This window comes from Salvia hispanica, chromosome 1, assembly GCF_029641045.1.
Source record: "Salvia hispanica isolate PSC_SH4W2 chromosome 1, Shi_PSC_v1, whole genome shotgun sequence".
Taxonomy (NCBI): domain Eukaryota; kingdom Viridiplantae; phylum Streptophyta; class Magnoliopsida; order Lamiales; family Lamiaceae; genus Salvia; species Salvia hispanica.
Genome location: NC_142692.1, coordinates 42,683,998 through 42,707,164, shown reverse-complemented (window position 1 = coordinate 42,707,164; position 23,167 = coordinate 42,683,998). Strand labels below are relative to the sequence as shown.

The 23,167-nt window shown below is 34.2% G+C and overlaps 3 protein-coding genes and 1 long non-coding RNA gene across 4 annotated transcripts; 2 read left to right on the top strand and 2 right to left on the bottom strand.

The window, feature by feature from the left end:
* Positions 1–405: 405 nt before the first annotated feature.
* LOC148933866 (uncharacterized) lies at positions 406–1,819 on the bottom strand. Its single transcript, XR_016134699.1, has 2 exons — positions 1,452–1,819; positions 406–907 (listed from the first exon to the last, which is right to left on the bottom strand). It is a non-coding gene; the product is annotated as an uncharacterized LOC148933866 (long non-coding RNA).
* Positions 1,820–3,208: 1,389 nt separating this feature from the next.
* On the bottom strand, positions 3,209–5,887 carry LOC125221926 (protein trichome birefringence-like 12). The gene is made up of 3 exons (XM_048124266.2): positions 5,352–5,887; positions 4,252–4,389; positions 3,209–3,836 (listed from the first exon to the last, which is right to left on the bottom strand). The coding sequence occupies exons 1-3, from the start codon at positions 5,867–5,869 to the stop codon at positions 3,305–3,307; spliced, it is 1,188 nt and encodes a 395-aa protein (XP_047980223.1). The 5' UTR covers positions 5,870–5,887; the 3' UTR covers positions 3,209–3,304.
* Positions 5,888–6,372: 485 nt separating this feature from the next.
* On the top strand, positions 6,373–9,875 carry LOC125221927 (phosphoglycerate mutase-like protein 1). Its single transcript, XM_048124267.2, has 10 exons — positions 6,373–6,603; positions 7,236–7,297; positions 7,393–7,500; positions 7,600–7,679; positions 8,145–8,307; positions 8,489–8,563; positions 8,689–8,777; positions 9,136–9,255; positions 9,409–9,453; positions 9,540–9,875. The coding sequence occupies exons 1-10, from the start codon at positions 6,471–6,473 to the stop codon at positions 9,646–9,648; spliced, it is 984 nt and encodes a 327-aa protein (XP_047980224.1). The 5' UTR covers positions 6,373–6,470; the 3' UTR covers positions 9,649–9,875.
* Positions 9,876–18,699: 8,824 nt separating this feature from the next.
* Positions 18,700–20,289, top strand: LOC125223390 (uncharacterized). Its single transcript, XM_048126520.2, has one exon. The coding sequence runs from the start codon at positions 18,840–18,842 to the stop codon at positions 20,196–20,198; it is 1,359 nt and encodes a 452-aa protein (XP_047982477.1). The 5' UTR covers positions 18,700–18,839; the 3' UTR covers positions 20,199–20,289.
* Positions 20,290–23,167: the final 2,878 nt, after the last annotated feature.

The following is a 23,167-nucleotide window of genomic DNA, read 5'->3' as shown; positions in this document are numbered from 1 at the left end:
GTTCAACTAAATTTATCTTTAGATCACATCAATGCCTTCATTAAATTTACATATACCTACAACCTTCTTGCATTTTGCATAAACAGCATCTCAAAATTGTTGAATTTTAGGTAGCATTCCTAACCTCTTAGAAATGGCCATATTGAATAGGATCAAAAGATATGCCTAGTTAGAAATGGAAAGATTATATACTTCCTTTTCAAGAAAGCAATGCCTTGATGAAAGTTGCTTTAGAATGATATGACAAATTAGTCTATTTCTGGTGGAACCCCCACCGATAGTTTTGATGGCTAACAAATCATAGAGGCTCATTTCTTGCAATAACAATGGCTTCGTTGCTTTTTTTTCTTCATTAGGTGAACTGTGAAAAGGTCTCCCCTATTATCTGATACCTTACACAAAGAAAGGATCTTAAACTCACAAATATTATCAAATGAAATTAAATAGGCAACACCACACGTCACACAATCCAACACTAATATCAATTTATTAGTCTTGTTAAATGCAAAGTCAATACTCCAGTGCACATTAATATCAGCCAATAGTAACTTTCAAGTAGCGGTTTGTGCGGCTCATATTGCCAACAACTTGCTGGAGTGCTTCGAGCTCTTCAGTTTTTGAGCGTATTTTGTCCTGAAGTTCATCCTGCAGAGCAACACTCTTCTTTAATGCCTCTTCAATACCTTCCTTCTCCATCTTCAATTTCTGAAAATAGTACTCTTGATTCGGCATATCAAGCCAACGAAAGTATTTGCAATCGTCATGCTTCCATACTTGGCAGCGATAAAAGCGTCGTCCAGGATTCGCCTCCGTCTTAGATGTCACAATTTCTGCTTCCAAACCATGGTTACAAACCACAACTTCAGGCCTTGGCCAAGTCCAGCTCGAACGCGACGATGTAGACATCCTAAACCAAATACAAGCCCAATTTAACCATTCATTTATCATCCAAACATTCTAAGATAAGCTATATAAGCTTAGGTAAATGGTAGTGCAGATTCAGCAAATGTCCAAAGTACAAAAATTGAACTAGTAGTAGATTCAACAATTTGCATTAACTAATGGCAGATTCAAAAATCACATGTTTCATTCAAATGATGGCAGATTTAACTAATGAAATATTCAACTAATGGCAGATTCAACAAGTTGCATACAACTAATGGTAGATTCAAATTCAACTAATAGCATATTCAACAAGTTCAACAAAACTGCATCACAAATTCGCATATTCAACAAATTCAATAGATATACATCACAAATCGCAGTTGAATGCCATTCGTCGAATGAAATTGATTCCATAGACGAATGAAATCGACAGCTATACACGATTCAAAATCAGATATACACAAATTCAACAAATTCAAAATCGGATATACACAAATTGAACAAATTCAAAATCCTAAATTGAAGCCATATACTAATGCAACTTGTTGAAATCGACAGATATACACATTCGAAATCGCAAACCCGTCGCTGCTGCTGAATTCGCAAACCCGTCGCTGCTACTGAATTCGCAAACCCTAGGTTGTTGAACAAGCCAAGGGATGACGGATTTAAACTACAAATCGGAACGTTGTTTGGGCGATTCTGAAATCTCTGAAGTGAAAGCGGGATTGAATACAGATTCTGAATATCGCGATTGAATATCGCGATTGATTCCGAAGAATTAGGTTGAAATCTCTTAATTATAAAATTTATGAAATTTGAAATGTTGAAACTCTGAAACGACGTCGTTTTAGAGGTTGAAATCTTTGAAATTGTACATATTTTAGACGGTTTGCCACATAAGATTTCCGGCATGCCCCGTCAGCACTATTTCTGCCGGAAAAACCCCGGGTCGGGTCGAATGGGAAAATCGCAACGCCCGACAAAGTTCGTGGTATTATATGAACTTTTTAAAGTTCGTGGGAAAAACCGGAATTCGTGTAAAGTTCATGATTTTAAAAGCAGTTACCCCTTGTAATAATACCCTCGATATTGAAAAGTTCTCACTCACTCTCACCCCACAGCAAGAGGCATTCCTCACTCCCACACCAGATTCTGACCATGCAACTAATTACATGAAGAATGTGGTAATACAAACTAATTTCTTTAACAATTTGGTATTTGGAATAATATAGTTTTGGAACTTACCTGTTCTAATATTATGGCAGCTGGCAATGAAATTTAGACAACCTAATGATCCCCCATCAACAGTAACTGCATATACGAATGTGACTCATCATCGTCATGCTTCGTCTTCATCTTCATCTTCACATCCCGAGACATATTATCCGAATCATTTTTCGAGTTATTGTCCAAACCCGCAGACTTCTTCAAATGGAACAGCTCCACTGTTTAGAGTTACGTTTCTGTTGGTTTTGTGTATCATATACTCTCTCCGTCCACTGTCAATAGTTTTAGTTTGCAAAATTATTAAAGTAAGAAAGATAATAGAGAAAAAATGTGATCATTAGAGTATTTTTAATAAATTTATTGGTTGTGGACGGAAACAAGACTGCACGAGTTTTAGAAAAAAATTAGTAAAAATGAGAAAGAGAGAGAAAAAGTGGTTGAAATGTCTTTACTACGCATGCTTAATTGCCTTTTTATTCTTTCAGAAAGCGGCGATTACCACGTTTCAAATAGTGGACGTGGCCCTTACCGTTGCCAGCCTCTCCGGCATGTGCACTATCCTATGAGTTGTGACTCATTCTCGTATCTGTATAGTTAAATTATAAGGACATTTGATTTTTTGAGGTGGTTTATTTTTGTGTTAATATTGTATATAGATCATCACCTTGTAATCTCATTAATTTTGTGTGACTTCAATCAGCTTGTAAGCATCTTGCCTAACCATGTAATCTTCTGTGTTTCTAATCTGTTTTACTTGTTACAACATCAAAGATCTTTACATTTAGTTGCTCTGCCATCGGTATCAATTTGGTTGAACGATAACAACTGGATGATTTTGTTCGTTCAAAGGGTTGTGATCTATTATTGAGGCTGCTAGCTCGAACATCGAGTCGGATAATGTCTCTATTTTTCTGTTGACGCTGTCTGCTTTTTTCGTGCTCAACGTATTTTAAGTAAATTGATCGTTTTATCTTCGACCATTAACTTTTGACGGTTTTGTCCAAAAACAACAAAAAACAGCCCGATAAAAGATAGAGCTGTGTCAAAATTGATCTTTTACACAAAAATCCAATGCATCAGAACGGCTTATGAGTTGTGTCGAAATTGATCACACCCTGTTAAAAGCTCAACAATAAAAAGGTTTTACAATAATGAATTTAATAGGTGAAAAAAGACCAAAATCATGAAATCAAAGTGGAGTGAAGTTGTATGTGATGAGTTGTGCTAATATATCAACCCAAGTATCAGGAACACCAGGCAAGCACCAATGCATGCAGTCCTGTCCCCACACAGCCACTGCGTCCTTCTTCCCCAGCCACACCGCCGGGTGAGCGTCGGCTCTCCACTCGCTCAAACGGCTCAAGTCCAGCGGTATGATGCTCGTCCCTTTCAACGCCTCCCCGATCACTTCATTCACTATTCTACCTTCTTTGTTGGTTCCGTTGTTGGCTGGATCAAACCATAAATCTATCTCGGATTCTTCAAGAGGGTTGTCGAACAAGCAGCTCCCGTTCTGATTCCAGTCGCCCCCGTGAAAATGCCGCGGTGACTGCAGCCGCCAGAACTTGAGCGTCTTCTTGGGGAAAGCTTTCTCGATATGAGATACCATGTTCTTGACAACAACTTTCAGCCCATCCATTAAGTCCAGAGGAGGATGTATTGGCTGACCGTCTTTGAAGAATACGAGAGGAGTTTCTTCTGGGAATTTATCAGGGCCCCACCTAAGCACAAGACGACACTTTATTGCATCAACACACTAAACGGAACAACAAATTGCAACCACATACAACACCGAAATTAAAACCTTAACATTAGCCATTAGCACTAGTTTTTTTTTTTTTTTCCTGAAAGCATCGTATTGGAAAACATCATTATATTCTGAAGAATTTGCCAATCTGGGATTAATTGACAAGAAAGAAAACACTTGGATTTGAACCAATAATTATCTATTGAGAATTCAGGTTAGAGATTAAAAAAGTAGGACATCAATGACATTCTTACAACGGGTACGAAAGTCTGTTGATAGCATGCAAAATTCAAGTTTCGTGTGCCAGAATCATCCATACCAATGGCATATGTGTGTATATTGTTAATTGATAATGAAAATTGAGAAAAAACAAAAGATTAGAGAATCACCAGTGACCGGTGTTGAAAACCAGAACATCGTAGAAATCAGAAACGTTAGCCCAATCATCAGCTGGAATATCAACATCTGCTCGATATATTCCTTTGACTCCATCTTGACCAGAAAATCCAGGCTGTTTAGTCTGCCACCTTGTTTAATCAGTAATTAGCTAGTGAGGAAGCAAATCCAAGTTATCCAATAAAAGGTACACATGCTACATAAATCGAGCATTCAAAGTAAAAAATGTAAGAGGGCACAGGCCACACACAGTGCCTATAATAATACCCCATCAATTAGAAATGCCCTAAAGTTGCGGCTCTTCATAAAATTTGTCTGGGGTTGGTGGAGATATCTAAGGAAAGAAAGGATATGGTACTAGAAATGCCTCCCAAAGATATTCATATTAAAAGTATATTGATGTGAAAATCAATCCGTTGAAGGAAAACAGTAGCTACTCTCACTCAGTTTCTTCCTCTCTAAGTTTTGTACAGTCTAGTGTTTGCGTGTGTCGGGAGCTCCAAGATAGCTTCTCAAAACTTGCAAAGGTTTTTTATTTATGCACCAATCATAGCTCCAATACAACAATGAACACTAACACCTTAGAAATACAAAATTTTGTAGCAATGCACTTTATACTAAAATCCTCTTAATATAATGATCTGCATTTTATGCACTAAATAGCCAAGTGAAACACTAAAGAGAGATATCATATACGCCATCTGTTATCAGGACTTCCTACTCTCTAAATCATCATGTTCCAAGTGAAGATTTTACTGATTTGCTTTAGATGAGATACAACCTTTCATTTCTCTACTTGCACATATAAAACTTATTAACAACTCTTCTAAGCTGTGAACATAAATCTCATGAAAAACAGTAAGCGAGCCGATCAGCTGCATCGAGCTCCAAACGAATAACCATCAAACATAAACTCAGTTTCCATATCCCAGCTACCTCAATTATGCACTGAAATCTATCATTACCAAATCCAACAATGCATAACATCACAATCCCCAAATCCCAAACCCTAATCACACAAATAAAAACACAAAATCACTACACCAATTAAGCATAAAAACACATTCAAACACCTCAAAGGAAGAATGCATACTCATATCTAGCCAGCAAAACAGCACGATGATACGCCACAGTCACATTGAATTTGGGGAAATAAGCCCCTCTCCACGCCCCTCTCCTCTTCCACTTCCTCGCACCAGCATCCCCCAATCTCAACACACACAGAAACGCCACCAAAAAGTTCTCATTCAAAGAGTCCCCAATAAGCCCAATACTCCTGTCCCTCATCAAATTGAGGAACCTAACCGGGTCGACCCGGTCCAGATCGCAGGCGTGAGGCGACCATTTCCATGAATTGATCCGCGCCATGTTGGCGCGCTGGTTTTTGAGGCAATTCCACGCGTTTCGGTGGAAAGGGCAGGCTGAATCGTAGGTGGGCTTGCGGGTGGGGTCGAGAATCCAGCGGCCGTCGGAGAGATTGCATGATGTGAGGGGGGAGAAGGGGGTTTTGGATTGGGGGAGTAAGAGGGGGAAGAAGGAGTGGAAGAGGATGAGGAAGCAGGAAGGGAGGATTAAGCAGATGATAAGTTTGGGGGAGAGTTTCGATGCCATTGGCTTTTGTGGGCTTCTCTCATTCCATTCAAAGACGACTTCTTGAAATTGAGTCAGAATTTGAGATTACTGTGAAGAAGATAATTTGCTGAGTAGTTATCATTAATTTTGTTTTACAGTGCATAATATTTTTGATATTACTTTAAAAGTTTCAAAATTCAGTTAATTAAATTAGAGAAGTAGAAAGTGAAAATGGTTGCACTCTTACATCTTATAGATTTTTCAAATATTATGGCTGTTTTTATTTATTGAAAATAGAATTTGGGAAAGAAAGAAATTGGAATACAAATATACAGGTAGAAATAAAATTCTAGAGAATAAAAATGAGTAAGATATACAAAAACCATTGTCAGCAAACCATTAAAAAAATTAAATTAAGTTGAAAATCTGTTACTACTACTAATTTAACATCAATTTTCAATTCCTTTATTCAAAAACAGTAATCTGGGATTAGTATATTGGAAAGAGATATGTTGATTGTGGAGTGGAGCTGTGCTCTCTATTATTCCTCAATTAATTAATAATTTCTTGCTTGAAGAATCAAGACAAAAAAAAAATGTCTAATCCCATTTCCATCGTTCATTAATCTTGCCTCGATCACATGTTCGCCACCACTACTTTAAATCCCACATCTCTTACTTCTTCTCTCATTTCAAGATTCCAATTTTCTCCGTCTTCACCAATCCAAGGAGGAGGAGCTTTACAACACTTGCGCTGCTCCTCTTCACTACTCAGTGAGTTTACCAACTCTTAATTAACAATTTCTATAATGGGACGCCAAAATCAAGTGAAAGTTTGAGTCTTGTTGAAGTATCTTTGTGTAACTGGCTGTTTACTCTCGTGGGGTTTTCGATTTCAGTCAAATATTAGCTGCTTTTTGACTTTTTCCTTTCTTCATTCTGTTGTGCTTCGTTGTCAAAATATAATCTTGATTGTTCTTGCTTGATTCGTGTGTGGATTTTAAAGCATTTTCAGTAGATTGTTTTTCACATATTGGATAGTATAAACCTGATTGTAGTGTTTGGTATATCCGAATAGTTTTAGATTGCTTGATTTCTGTCCATTTTCAACCGTATATTGTCAAATTATTAGACTCGAATATGATGATCAAATAGGGAGTGTTTCCTGATAAATCAACTGATAAATATGGTAGTATATAGGTATCATTCTTGCTGTATCAGTGTTATCGAATGTAGGCCTTTGGAGAAATGTGTGTTGCCTTTGTGTTATATTCGAATTCCCGGAGCATATTCTGTGGACAGCATCTGAAATAATGTACTCCTTAATGCGTCTCCGTGTGCTCTTTACATGGATTTCTGCTTGTATAGTAGTATTAGTAAGTTGTGTCCTTGTTTGTTCTTTTCAGATATGGATAATGGTGTTTGCCCGAGTTTGTTCCCACTGCACCGCAGCAAAACCATCCACCTGGTTGGTATCTCTATTTGATACTTCAAGGTTGTCTTCTATCTTAGATTTTGGCAAATTTTCGAAGGCTTTGTGGTCTCATTAAACCATATGTTTAGGTGAGGCATGCTCAGGGAATCCACAATGTAGATGGAGATAAGAACTACAAAGCTTTCATGTCTCCGGAATATTTTGATGCGCACCTAACTCAATTGGGCTGGCAGCAGGTAGGAATGCCGCCATCGGCTTAATCACTTACATTTTTCCTAGTCTTTGCTTCTAAAACTCGTGAAGGTGTAGTGGCTGACCTCGACCTCTGCTATCAGGTTGACAACCTGCGTAAACATGTGCATTCAAGTGGCCTCATAAAGAGCATTGATTTGGTCATTACGTCTCCATTGCTAAGGTAGTATTTAAGGTGCAAACAATACCCAAGCATCTTAAATGATTATCTACATAATTGTACAATAGATACTTCGGTATGAGTCATCAAACATTGTGTCATGTGATGCTGAATGTATTTCCTGGAGAAGAGTAACAAACACCATGTCCTCCGTTGTCAGTCTATACACGATATGTGTATCATTATCGAGAATTCCTTCTTGCATCTAGATTTTCTTTAGGCTGTATCTTGTTAACTTGCCTTGAAAAATGGACTTTTTTTCAACACTGCCTGGCCTCAAGCATCGCGATGCTAACATGATGTAAACTTTGGACAATGGAGCAATTGAACTCGGAAAAAACCTTATCTTCTTTTCAACCCCAAGCTTTATACTACTACTATATCCACATTTGAACAATATGGAATCAATAATCCTTTGTATTTACATCTCTTTAATAGATTTGACCTTACATAATGATTCGATTATAGGACCATGCAAACTGCTGTCGGGGTATTTGGTGGCGAGGCCTATTCTGACAAGATGGATATTGTACCACTAATGGTGGAAAATGCTGGAAATAGTGACCATCCTGCAATTTCGAGTCTTGATTGCCCACCGATTGTTGCAGTTGAACTCTGTCGAGAACATCTGGTACGTTCACTAATACAACTTATTTGCTTCAAGCTGGTTCTATATATGATGATCTTGCCAAGGGACCTTGAGAATAACAATGAAATTGCTGTAATGCTCAACTATCGTAATTTCAAATGATTATAAGAAAAGTGCACATGATTTAAGTCACATCAACCTCCTCACACAATTTTGGTTGCAGGGAGTTCATCCTTGTGATAGGAGGAGAAGCATTAGCGAATATCGATGCCTTTTCCCAGCGGTTGATTTTTCACTGGTAAGTAGTTTAGCTAAAAAGATATACTCTTTTGGTGCACAAGAACATACCTGAGGTGGATACCCTTAATTCAAATGATTTAGGCTTGCGAAAACATCCTAATAAATATCACAATTTTCATTCAGATCGAGAGTGATGATGATGTATTATGGAAGGCTGATGTTAGAGAAACCAAGGATGAGGTTGCAGCTAGGGGAATGAACTTCATGAACTGGTAACGATTTCTACATTAAAATCATATAATCGAACCTTTATCAAGGGTAAATGATATCCCATGGCGTTATCAAGTTTCAGTCTTTTCGTTTCATTTAATCGAATCACCATGACACATTTACTCTTACAAGTAAAAGATCATTATCTTTTTTGCATCGTTAAACATGACTTGATCCTCGATTATTGGCAATGTATCTGGTGCCTTTATTCTTTGCTTTCTAATCTTCACTCTCCAAATATGTCGTGTTTCACTTGGTTTCCCCCACTTGAGTTGTCTGTCGAAGTTTTACGTGGTGGGGATTACTTCTCAACTCTGTCTTTGTTTATCGTATTCTTCTTGCATATATTTATATACGCAGGTTGTTCACACGGAAAGAGAAAGAGATAGCAATAGTTACACACAGCGGGTTCTTGTTCCACACACTAGCTGCCTTTGGCAATGACTGTCACCCTCTTGTAAAGAATGAAATTTCTAGTCAGTAAGTGAAATCTGCATCTTTCGAATCTCTATTGAAATTGACTCGACTTCATCTACGTATTTTGCAATGCATCGAATGCCTTCCAAGTAGTATAAACTTAATAGTATGTAATCGAATTTATACTGAATCTCTAAATGTCCCTATCATATGTAGTTTTGCCAACTGCGAGCTTCGTTCCATGGTCATCCTTGACAGAGGGTAAAGTCCCGTAACTCAACGCATGGCTTTGTTATAAGTGTTATCCGCATTCGTTCGAATAACTGAAATAGTTGGTACATTGGTAGCATGGTTGGGTCAGATTGTTCATCAACTAACTATCCCGGAAAGATCCCCTCGGGGCTGGATTCTCCGAGTGATGCTGCTGCTGATGTGAAGAAGGAAGGGAAAGAGTGACCAAATTAAACTCGTTGCATCAATAAAGAACGTTTGAGCGATGGGATGAGGCGAGAGCAATTTAAGCATGTGTTGCTTCCAGTAAGTGGCGATCCCGAGAATCGACACATCTCTTCGGAAATATGTGCCTCTCTTCCTAATTATCTTCTTTGTGCAGACATGACTGGGTTTCTTCATCATCCTATCTATTAGTATTTCCCACCATGTGTGGTGAATTTGTGGTTGAATCAATGTTTCATTATAAGCATTGTGTTTTAGATTTATGCTTAACTGAAAAATTATCAATACAAAAATGCATCTCAATACAAAATTCAGACTATTAAATTTGTCAATCTAATGGTTAATAATGCACCAAAAACACAGAGGGTTATTATTAAGTAGTTGTAGGTCATATTTTAAAATTCGGATTTGAGGTCATGTGAAGATAATTTTAGGTCAGTCTTACTATAATGATCTAAAAGTATATTGACAATGACCTAAAAATTACCTATGTATACTTGATTCCGTTTTTTTTTATTAAGAGTGAATTTTGTATAGATCAAGCCCCTATGCTTACTTCCTTAACCATAGAAACAAAGAATAGAAGCATAATTAATCTTTTGCTTTGTAACAAATTTGAGTTGCGGCTAGTCATGATCTTGTAGAGAAAGACAAAGTATAATGATGATAAATTGATAATTGATCATTATAATAATAGTAGCATCTTTGCGGCTAATGGCTATTCATTCACATACAAAAAGCAAACAACATATTATACCAAAAACTGGGTTGAGAGAGATACGACATTATGTGAAAAGATCTCTGCAAATGAACTACTAGTATTTTATGTCTTTTCAAGAAATCAACTTCAAATTAGTTATAAATTACAATAATTATTTCATGAAAATTTAAAGTATTAATTATTGTAACATGGATTAGGTCTCAAGGCATCTTCAACTTTTTTTACTCTATTTAACAATAGGATCTCCACTCGATGTTAAATAAATAGTCTTCAGTTTCAAATACTACAGAATGAACATTCCTATTTATTTGTTTAATCTCTAAAAAATCTTTACTCATTTCATTTTGGCGAATTTAGTCTTTAGATGAGATATTTCTTTCAAGTACATTTTGATTCTTCATTCCACTTTGGACCACTCGGGCTATAGAGAAGCCAAGTCAACGCATCAATGAAAAAAATTCAGATGAGAAAATTTTGATAGTATAAACTAAATAATTCGTAATTGTATATATTAACAGAAAAAATTTGAAGGTATAATTGTACTCGTAGTTCTCACATAATGACATAAATACGTTGTTGTCTCACTACAAAATCGCATGAATCTTAAACTGGTAATTAACTGTAATTATATTGAAACACTTCTCTAATCGTGTATTTTTTAATTTGTGTACAAAACTAATATTGAATGACAGTTTGTTTATTTAAGTATTTAACCTCAGTTCAACTTTATAATAACAAGATAAATTATTAGATAAAAACGATGCTACATACTTTGATTGCTGCAAATGTGTATTTTCATACTTTTATTTAATTAGTGGGTTGTTGTTAATTATGCCAACACACACACGGGTTGAATCGCACATGGTTTTCTTACAAGTATATTTTGAAAACCTATAAAATAATATCGAAAAGAATACCATAACTTGAAATACAAAAAATGACAAATATTATTGATATATCACCTATCCATCCCAATTCTTATATTTGATGACTTGATGTTAGTATGCCTTTAAATCTGTATAGTTTGCCGTTATCTATGTGTTTATTTATATAAAAGTAGGGCACATAATTCTATAATCTGAAAACAATCTGAATACAATATGTTCTTCGTTTCCTGCTTGTGGACGTAGCCAACACAATGTTAGTGAACCACGTAAGTTTTATGTCTTTTTATATTTCTATTTGTTTCTATTACACAATTGTTCTATTATGTCACAGAACTTGATTTCATGTATCATAAATGAAACTCAAATTTTGAACATAAAATGTGCACAAGCACTTTTATTCTTTAATTATTTAGAACACCAAACGAATCTCAGCACTAACATACAAATCACACCGTTTTGCATGCCTTGATGAAAGCAGTCAAATTAAACGTTTGTTAATTAATTGAGTCTCGACATTCATGACATTAGAAATAATTATTTTAGAGTTGGTAATATTTCAAAGCAAGGAATCCGGCTGTCTTATGATAATTACAGTTAATTAACACTTTTGATACTAAACCTTTTCCTTCGTATTAACGAAGATTCCTTACAGTTTCCCATAATCTGCAACTAATATTAATTAATTAATTAATTACTCCTACTTAATTAGTAATTAATATGAGCGCCCACCGTTTTGGATACAATTATGCCAACCAATCTTGCTAGATTTATGCACTTCACTCGTGCTTGGATATCATAATTAATTCTTTATCTTTATGTCTCACTTGAGTGAAAAACATAATTTTGAGCTCGTCACATCTAATCTTCCAAATATAATTTATTTACTTTATATGCTAATTTGCAACCTAGCTATTTACACAGAAATGCAAAAATATGTAGTGTATTGCATTATTGTTCATCGAAAATTATATTTGTGGGTTCCAATGAAGACAAAAATGGTTTCTATGAAGTCAATTTTTTTTTATATACTTCTACTCAAATGGTGGGTCTATTTCTTAACTCTAAACATTATCTTCCAAAAATTTATCAAAACTCGTGTTTCACCAAATCAATACAATTATAGTGACATGTATGATAGATTCGTAATATCATCACTAATTAAAATTTATAAAATATTTGGAAAAGAATTCAAATAAGATTAAAATTTTGCTGGTTCTATAATAAATTCCCATAGAACACATGAAAAAAAAAGAAAAATCCCAATATTTTATTTTCATCAATATCTAACTCCGTGTACATTAAAGCAATAAATAGAAATAAATTAAGTTTTTAAATTAACAACAAATAAATTAATAAATAAAGATTTGTGTAACATTCTCTCTAATTTCTTGAGGAGACATATATGGTTGTTTTCTGCCAAGTTGCATGGAAAAAATTGGCTGTCGAAATTTGAAATACTATGTTTTGACAATTACTCATTTTTAAGTCTACCAAATGACTCTATCAACCAATTTGTGCAATTTTCTTCCACCAAATGCAATAACATGCATTTCTCGCTATTAGATTTAATGGAGTATATTTAATGACAAATTGGCAATTGAGTTTTGAGCACTCTTACGATAGAAAGTGAAGTAGAAATAATTAAGCCAAAAATAGTGGTTAGTTGTTTACCCTATCTTATTGTTGTAGTAATAACTTACAAGTTAGTGCAATTTATTAATTACTATTATTTTTTTATGAGGTGTGAAATAATAGATACTCACAAGTCACATCTGTCATTAATATTACCATTTCCTAATATACATATCATTAAGTATTTTATTTCAGTTATACTATTTTTAATAAATAAAATCATCAATTAGTAACTAATTCCATTCATATTCTATTGTAAGTATATAGGTAGGGATGTAACTAATATATAAAAGTAAGATTAATATTACACCAATTTTTTTAATCATATATTATTTTTCTTATATTTCTTAAAATATGTGTTGAATCTATATTTATTTATGGACAAAGTATGTAACATCCCAAAAATGACCCTAGTTGGGAATTTGCTATTTAAATGGGAAAATCGGTCAATTAGAGCTTTAAGCGAATAATTTAATACAAAAAATAATATCAACTCTTGAGGAGGATGGAAGGAGAGCTCGGCCCTTCCATGGAGAGAGAAACCGTGAGGTTTCATTGTGAGCAATATCTTTAATTGTCCGTTGAAACGTCGTTCCAATCGCATAAAATCTAATAAATCGAGTTAGTCGGCATTGGAGAACAGCGGTCGATGTTTCTTCATGTCTGTCTTAGCGCTGCATCCTTGGCGGGTCACTGAGCTCGGTTAGTAATGGATATTTTGAATTGTTAGTTGTGGCATGTGGGCACTAAATATTATTCTAAGTTACTTCCGCAATAATTATAAAAATAATTATTGATTTAAAGACATGGTTCTGGAAAAAAAAAGTTGAAAATTTTAAATTGTCATACCTGACTGGTGACATTACCTATTTGGCCTGCAGACGCCGGGTAGGGGTTGTTACAAGTTTGGTATCAGAGCCTAGGTTTAGGCGTTCCTAGGCTTCTGGTTGGGTTAAAGTTGGTTTAGACACATGCCACATAGGATGTTGAGTTTTTTTTATATCAGTGACCCGATGCAGCTGATACTGTGTATTGGTAAAGAAGTTTGTCTAACGAGGATTTGACATATTATGTTAGATTAAAGGTTTCCAAAGTACGGGACAGGAATTTCCGTGTGACCGAGAAATTAGTTATATGGGACTGGCCACCCCATATAGCTCGAATCTCGATAGCGTCATTCTGGGTGAAAGATTAAAAAAAAAAAACTTTAAGAATGATGAGATTAGAATTGGTCAAGAAGATATGATATTGTTTGTGATAAGAAGGTGAATATGTGAATTGGTTGATACTTGATACATATGAATATGTGTCCCTTAAATGGGTTATATGTGCTATCGAAGTTGAGCTATGTGTTGTAATGAAAGTATAAATTCTGTATAGATTATCGAAGTCTGTCAAATGATAAAATGTAAAGAAGTATGCTTATGTGTATTATTGAACCTGTGACATTGTGGAACTAATAAACTTAATATGTTAGAGTAGGGTAAAATATGAACTTACGTGACATTATATGTTATTGAATGTGATGTTAAATATGAGATTTGAAAAGAAATATGGTTGCCGCGCATTGAGTTAGTCAAAATTTCGAGGACGAAATTTTTATTTTGTAATGGTGGTGATCAAAATATACGTGATGATATATGTGACAATACCTGTTTAATAATATATGAGTTTATGTGAAATATCTAGTATAATTTAATAGGTTAATATATTATACATGAAAATAGATTCTTTTATATGGTTCTGTTGAGTTATATTATAAATATTGAAAATCCGAGGCTTGCTAACATTGTTTATAGCGCATGTGAAGTTCATATTACTAACCACTTATGTTGTCATAGTTTGAAAATTTGATGTTGTAGATGAAGATTTGACTATTGGTAAGAGTATGTTGATACGATTAATTATGTGATAATATGTGAATCAACACTAAAGTGAAGATACGTTCACACGAGAATCTGTGGTGATTCTAGGAATAAGTATAAGTATTATAGTAACGACATTATGATTAAATTTTATTAATAATGTAAATTTAATTGTCTTAACATAAACCTAACAACAATACTCTCCAATCATATCAAATGAGTCTATGACTCACACCATAACTCATATGTCATTTTCAGTAAGATGTTCAGTATGTAAATATCACAATGTACCGACTTACCTCTGAACATAAATTTGACAAGAATATGTAAGACCATATGAAATGAGCCCATGCCTCACACAATATCTATAACAAGACAATACTACTTTACTTTGATTGTCACACCAATCGAACCATATGAGACTCTGTTACAAGTTCGTCCTAACAAAAAATTGCACTTTGTACCCCAATAATTAAGGCACTCAACTACAATTTTGACAATTATAATCCTACGTGGCATGTGGGAAAACACACGTAAAGTTGACTCATTTTAAAGTAGGACAACAGCACACAACCTAACCTATTATAGCCAGTTTGAATAGGCAACAACAAACAATTTAATGGACAATGCAAGTGGCCATGGTAAATAAAAAATGTACTACTCCATATAAATTATTTTTAATGAGAAATATTACTAGAAAATCGCATTATATCCTGTGATTATACTAGCCTAATAGTCATCTTTCATGGAGTAATATATGTATAATTATATGCTAAGGTTGCATTGATATGAGATAAACACCGTTAACATCAAAAGAACAATAATTCTGAGAACAACAATTATGACTACTCAAAAATATAAGAAAGGATTCCATAATTTTTAAGATTTTACCATTGACATGCAAATACTACCTCACTTTTTAAAATACGTGAAGATGCACGTATCCATATCAAAACTCAAAGTATTGCGCCAAGAGATGCATACTTAAATTGTGTGTGTGTGTATGCATATATTAAGAAGGTGCGAGTTGTATATATTAGTACGTCGTTGATGAGATCTAGCTCGAGTGTCTAAGTTGAAATGCCACACTGTTCATCTTTGATCTCTATTCCATTTAACTCATTTAATACAATTTTCTTAAATTTTTTATATCAAAATAAATGTCTCTTCTATACTATAGATGGATGGAGTAGTAACTTAGTAATAGTGTAGATAATTAAGCAATTCTAGTAAGTCTTACTTCAACAGACCTATGAGTAGTAACTTAGTAGTGTAGATAATAAAGCAATTCTAGTAAGTCTTACTTCAACAAACATATGCAGTTAATTTGCTACTATTATTGGTTTATTTATTAGATTCTATCAAGTTTAGAAATAGTAACATATTAGAAATGTGGTTTTTGACAAAATGTGGCTTCTGTTTAGTACTTACTATATACTCCTACATATTGTTTGATTGGAGAGGAATCATAAAGAATGAGGTAGTTATAAAGTAGCGGCAAATAAATGCATAGACATTTAATTGACAAGTGCAACAACCACAATTATTTTATTTATGTATTGATTTTTTGAGACAATAAAAAAAGATTTTATATCAAGTGAATAACAAACAAAAACAGAAACTAGATCTTAACTACTTGATTTTCTTAAAATGACAGGACGTTAATAAGGTTTTATATGTGTTGCATTTTTGTTCTTTCTAACAATTTCTACATTACATTAACTATGATATAAATTTGGTTTTATTTGAAGTATGTGTTTATCACAAAATCGTTACTTAGTCTTACTTAATTATACCACTCCACAGAATATTGGTAATGGAGTAGTATTCAAATATTTAAATTAATTTGCGAATTGTGTCATTCTAAGAAAATATTAATGCTTGGTTATTATGACGCTATATATGCGAGAGGCTATTATTTAATTAAAAATACAAAATCTTGTGGATTATATATTTTACAGTTTTAAAATTTTATCTATGTAGTATTTGCTTGTTAATTACATATTTTTTTAGTTTCGGATTTTAAATTATCTATTTTCATTTAATTACTATATACTTTTTGGAGTAAATTTGTTTAGTTTTAAGTTATGTGATTAATTGTAAAACTAAATTGTAGTTAGACCTAACTAAGAAAAAAATATGAATGAAATAAATGTTTAATACCCCTCCATATATGAATAAGAGTCTTATTTCTTTTCGACATAAATTTTAAGAAATGTTAAGAAAAGTGATTGGAAGAAAGTTAGTGAAATATGAGTTGCACTTGCTCATAATTATTATAAATGGCAGTGAGTCCCGACTTGCTCATTTAAATTATATATGAGTATAATTAGTTAGTGGAATGTGAAGCCATTTATAGTATAATAATTATGAATGAGGATTCTTATTAGCAGACAGATTATAATGAAAAAAGTGGAACTGTTATTCACAAACGGATGGAGTATTAACTATCAATTACTCTTTGTCCCTAATAATAAATGTTACACTTTTTTTTTTACTTTGTTACACAAAATATGTCACATTTAACTTTTTGGAAAAATTCTCTCACATCACAAAAATATTTTTTCTCACAATAGTTAGCACACAAAATGTCATCTCCTAAAATCTTGTGTCATCACCCAAATATAACATCATTAGAACGAAGAGAATATTATTTTATAATACCATTAAGTCCTACTACTACGTATTTTGATTTTATTAGTAGAATGGAATCAATTGATTAATTTTTAAATATTACTAGTATAATATTCGTAGAAAGATTTCAATTTGATACTAAAGAAATTGGTAAACAATTTTATTAATAATATATTAAAATAATAACAAAATTATGACGAACACTTAAACGCAATTCTTCTAGAACTTTTATTAGTACTACTCCCTCTATTCCACAAAAGATGTCACACTTGTGGGATGACACGAAATTTTAGGAGGTTTTATTTTGTGTGTTAGATAGAGAAATAAAATATAATTTTTATATTAATGTGAGAGATAATATTTTCAAAAAATGGAAATGTGATATCTTTTGTGGGACAAACTAAAAAGGAAAGTATGACATCTTTTATGGAACGGAGGGAATACTACTTTGTAAAATTATAGTAGTACTCCATTTAAAAATAGAAACTTTTATCTTTTCGGTTTGCACCTAATCGTAAAAAAATTTAATTTTAATAATTTTTTCTCTAATAAAATGGAATTCATTCTTTATTAATACATAATATCTTTATTATCTTTATTTATTTATAATAACTCGAGATTTTATGTAATTTTATTTTGTGTTAAGTAAAGATAATAAGATAAGAGAGATGAAAATAAATTATCTTAATTGGGATAAATAAAAAGAAAAATTGATCATATTTGGTGGGTTAGAGAGAATTAAAACTTGTACACATCATTTCAAAATTAAGTTTCTATTTTCAAGAGAAGAGTAACAGTAGTAAAATTTATTTTAGTACTTTCTCAGTCTCATAGATGTTATCTCATTTTAATTCGATATGAGTTTTAAAAAATATAATGAAAAGTAAATTGAAAAATTAGTAAAAAATGTGAGTTCTATTTTTATAAATTAATTTTATAATAAAATATGAGTAAAAATGAGTTAGTGGAATATGAAAATCGCTGCCAAAAATAATAATAAAAAGTTAAATAAGACAAATTTTATGGGCCGAACGAAAATAAAAAAAATATACTATACAAATTTTCAAGAATTGAGGTGTGAGAGAGATAAAATATGAGAATAGCCTTGACCTCCTCTCTCTTATCCTTTTCCTAATGAATTACTCTTATCAATCCCCTAAAGTGGGACCCATGTCACCATTCTTTCGCCCCAATTTCTCCATTTCCCCACTCCCCATCACCTCACCCTCACCACCTGTCCTGCCACGTCAGCACGAAACCAAGGTTGCACAGAAACATATGGTGCAACTACTCCCCCCTTTATCAAAAGAGAAACCCCCTCACCCAGCTAAACAAAATCCCTCTACACTATTTTCTCTCACGCAAAATGGCCTCTTAACGAAAACACAAATCCCCCTCTCTCTCTCTCTAAATTTTTGCTTCCTCTCTCCTAACAAACGCTAACGTGCGCCTATGGAGAACTACCCGTACAACTCCTCCTACCCGGAGTCCGGCGACTCCTCCCCCCGCTCTCGCGAGATCGACTTCGAGAATCCGCCGCCGTGGGAGGATTCGCAGGGGAACCAGCCGCTGCCGAATTACAAGGTCAAGTTCATGTGCAGCTACGGCGGGAAGATCCACCCGCGCCCTCACGACAACCAGCTATCGTACATCGGAGGCGAGACGAAGATCCTCTCCGTCGATCGCAGCATCAAATTCGCCTCTCTGCTCCCCAAGCTCACCGCGCTCTGCGATTGCGACAGCATCTCCTTCAAGTACCAGCTCCCCGGCGAAGATCTCGACGCCTTGATTTCCGTCACGAACGACGACGATCTGGAGCACATGATGCACGAGTACGAGCGGCTGTACCGGATTTCGCCGAAGCCGACGCGGTTGAGGATTTTCATTTTCCCGACGCTGAATCAGAGCTTGAGCTCGTCGACTAGGAGTTTTGGCTCCGATGATGTTAAATCGGAGAAGGAGAGGTTCGTGGAGGCGTTGAATTCTGCGCCGATCGTCACTGCGCAGCCGCATACGGTGGCGGCAGCGGCTCCGCTGCCGCAGCAGCCGCCGCCTGGTAACGCCGATTTCCTGTTTGGATTTGAGAAAGCGAATGCAATGGCGCCGCAGCCGCCGATTCAGCAACAGATGATGGGGAGAGCTCCGGAGATGGAGGATCCGGTGTTCCTTCAAGCACAGGATGAGCGGTCGATTGCGATGGATCCGATCCAGAAGCATATTCAGGATCTGCAGCGGCTGAGGCTGGAGGAGCAGCAGCAAGGAGTCTACCGAAGAAAAAGCGACGATAATCTCTCCGGCGGCTATCCAGCCGCCGAGTACTACAAATTGCCGGAGAAAACTCCTCCGCCGGTTCCTCACTGGCCTGACAACAGGCAGATCCCCGGTGGAATGTTCCCGGCGAGCACCGAGCAGCCGGTTTACATGATCCAGACGCCGGCGGGTGCGTACCACGCGCCGATGATGAGGCCGATGGCCGGAGCTCCGCCGCAGGGCTACTACGCCGTTCAGCGCATGCCGCCGGAGCAGCAGCAGCAGATGTACAATGTGATTCCGCAGCAGCAGCAGAAGGCGGCGGGATATTCCGAGGGTTTCGGGATGGTGAGAGGGGTGGCGGAGGCAGGGTACGCGCAGGTGGCGTATGATGTGGGGGCGGGGAGGCAGGTGTTGTATACCACGACGCAGGGGGGGGTGATGGGGGCGGCGCCGTCGCAGTATCAAGGCGTGGTGAGCGGCGGAGAGATGAGGACAGCTGGAGGGTATAATCCGGATGTAGGTGGGAAAGGTGTCCCCAAAGTTACGCAAACTTTGTGATTTTGGTCAATAATTGTGCTGTTACTATTGAAAACCCATTAAACCTTAGTTTTATTGGATAATAATAATAATGATTTGAGTGATGTATTTATATGCTATGTATATATATGCTGTGTGTTTATGTTTTGCTTTTGTATATTTATGGAGATCAAATTACTTCCTCCATAGTTTAAGATTTCGCATGGTATATAGTAAGACAAAAATATCACATAATATAAGAGCATGTGTATAATATTACATTTTTAACCAAAAAATATTGTTTATTTCATCAACAGTGATATTTATATATTCCGAATAATTTTTTTATTATTGTATCATATGCAACTCCAATAAAAACATTTTAATATAAAATAATTTAGAATAAATTTAAATATTATGGACTTATAACTAATTTTTAAAGTTATGACATGAGACAAATTAAAATTATTAAATTTTATAAATTTTTTGACAATTTATCTAATTAAAATATTTTCAATGTCACGAGGCTTAATGATAGACGTAAATGAATTATACATAGATAATTATATTTTTTAAATTTAGCAAAGAGAATCAGTCGTGTAGACGAAGAAATTAAATATTTTATTTTTTATCACATAAAAAATACCTCTCTTTATCTGCCATTAGGTGGTCCATTTTTTAGCGGCACAGATTTTAAAAAATGTTAAAAAAAGTGGATGATAAACGGTAATGGAATATAAGTCCTCACTTGTATATATAAGTTCTTAATGAAATGTGAATGAAATGAGTTAGTGCATTTGTTACATTACTACTATTTATGGTAAAAGTAAATTGGAACTTCTATTAATGGACGAACTAAAATGAAAAAATCATATTCTTATTTACACGGAGAGGGAGTATAAAAGAAGTATAATAAGAGTATTTTGTTTTTTTTTAATCATAAAATAGAGATACTCAAGTGACTTTGGAGTTGGGACAACACAAAATTAATACAAATTACTCCTTGTAAGTAAATTGTGAAGGAAGAAGTATCTTTCTTCTAATACTAATCATTTTATGATACCCCCAAATTTGCACACGTTTTATATAAGTTGTTAATTAGGATCTAGAGAGAAACTTGCCATGTTGTGATTAGAACTTAGACCATAGGGAGTTGTGCACCTGTTTTAAACTTTTTGATTGATGCTTTGGTATTATATTCTTTTTCAATTTTATTCCACACTAGAATACTCTTAGTCCTTAGACCATAGTATCTTATGCCATTCAATGATGGGGCATTTCTAAACTACAAAGTCCTCTTTTATAATTCAAGTCCCCACACACGTATTAATCGACGACTTCTATAAATTAATATTCCCTCTATTTACCAATATTCTTGGTAATAGACTACCCAATTTTGAATACTATAAAGTTAACCAAGTATCAAAGAAAAATTAAGAAATGGAATATTATTAATTTGAAATGTTAGAATGAGCTAATGACATGCTATAAATATGTTTCTTTCTGAAAAAAAGATTATACAAGTATTATCTGTTTATTACTGTTATTACTATTTGCAATAATTCAAAACATATTTTTGTTCTATATTCACACGCTAATTTATCGACTAATATGTACTTCATTAGGGAATATATTCTTTCAAAATATCTAAATATGAAGAAAAATAGAATATGTATATTATTTGTTTTACTTTTAAGACCACTTTTTCTATATTGTAGTGTGCTAGATATCTAAAAACCTATGTTTTACAATCATATGTCACAATATAGTATACAATGTTTTAATATGATCCACTATTTAAATTTCCATAATCTTTATTTTATCAGTAAAATCCGTACAATTATTGACCACTAATTAAAATTTTAAAATTGGACCACTCTAATAAGTGGGCCAACAAAAACCTAAAAAACTTATACACTGCAATTTGTTTATGATGTTGAGTAAGTTTTGACGAACAATTGTATTTAGTTTGTTCTGATATAATGCATAATATTTAATGTATTAATTTATGAGTTTATCTAATTTTTTTTCAAAATTATTCAATCTTACTTTCTAGTGTTTAAAAATTAAATATGAGCAATATATCATTTCATTTTTGGTTACTATCCCACGCTTCTTTTATATCTAGTCATTATTATATCATTTTATTTACATAAATATCAAGCATGACTTATTCATTTACCTAACATATAATATTAAATATAATATCATCCAATAAGTATGGGCCTCTTTTGCCATATACATACACAATTACATAGCAGTATTTACTAAATTCGTGTAAAAAAATATGCAATATTTTTAGGGGCGAAGATGAACTTAGTGATCCCATAAATAAAAGTTCGATAACTTATCTCAATTTGAAATCATTATAAAAATAACGCGACTCAGTGGATAAAACGTTTCCCTTCTAATCAATAAATCAAAAAAGACACATCCACATCATTTCTATCCACTCTTTCTTCAAATTCTAAAATTCATTCCACTTATCATCTAAAAAATAATTCACTTTTTCATTTATCCTTATATTTTGTTTAGTTCCTATTGTCCACAAAAACTTTTAAAAAGTTCAAACAAAACTTGCAATTTTAGGCTGATATATGCCTAAAATGATGGCGATGAATACTAATTCTTGTTTCACTTTATCATACAGTAATAATTTCTAAGACACACGATAAAAGTTGGATTGTAGTAAAATAAAGGGGTAACTGCTTTTAAAGTCACCAACTTTCTATAAATTCCGGTTTTTCCCATAATCTTTAAAAAGTTCGTGTAATGTCACAAACTTTATTGTCGGTTGCCATTTTCCAATGTCAGGTTTTCCGGTCTGATTCAAACTGTTCGTTTCCTATTAAGACAATGTCTAAATTCTTTTTTCTTACTATCGTTATCTTCATCTTTGAAATAGCTTCGCTGGGTACCTTGTACACCTCAATCGGAACTCGGATGAAGAAGTTATGGCCATTTGATGAAGGCTGCGACCTTTGTGCGACCTTGTACCATCATAATGGCCA

Coding starts and splice junctions, on each gene's coding strand:
- LOC125221926 (XM_048124266.2), bottom strand. CDS start 5,869: ATGGCATCGAAACTCTCCCCCAAACTTATCATCTGCTTAATCCTCCCT. Junction 4,390..5,351: donor GTTTTGCTGGCTAGATATGA/GTATGCATTCTT, acceptor TGATTAAACAAG/GTGGCAGACTAAACAGCCTG. Junction 3,837..4,251: donor GTTTTCAACACCGGTCACTG/GTGATTCTCTAA, acceptor TCTTGTGCTTAG/GTGGGGCCCTGATAAATTCC.
- LOC125223390 (XM_048126520.2), top strand. CDS start 18,840: ATGGAGAACTACCCGTACAACTCCTCCTACCCGGAGTCCGGCGACTCC.
- LOC125221927 (XM_048124267.2), top strand. CDS start 6,471: ATGTTCGCCACCACTACTTTAAATCCCACATCTCTTACTTCTTCTCTC. Junction 7,501..7,599: donor CTCAATTGGGCTGGCAGCAG/GTAGGAATGCCG, acceptor CTCTGCTATCAG/GTTGACAACCTGCGTAAACA. Junction 8,308..8,488: donor AACTCTGTCGAGAACATCTG/GTACGTTCACTA, acceptor TTTTGGTTGCAG/GGAGTTCATCCTTGTGATAG.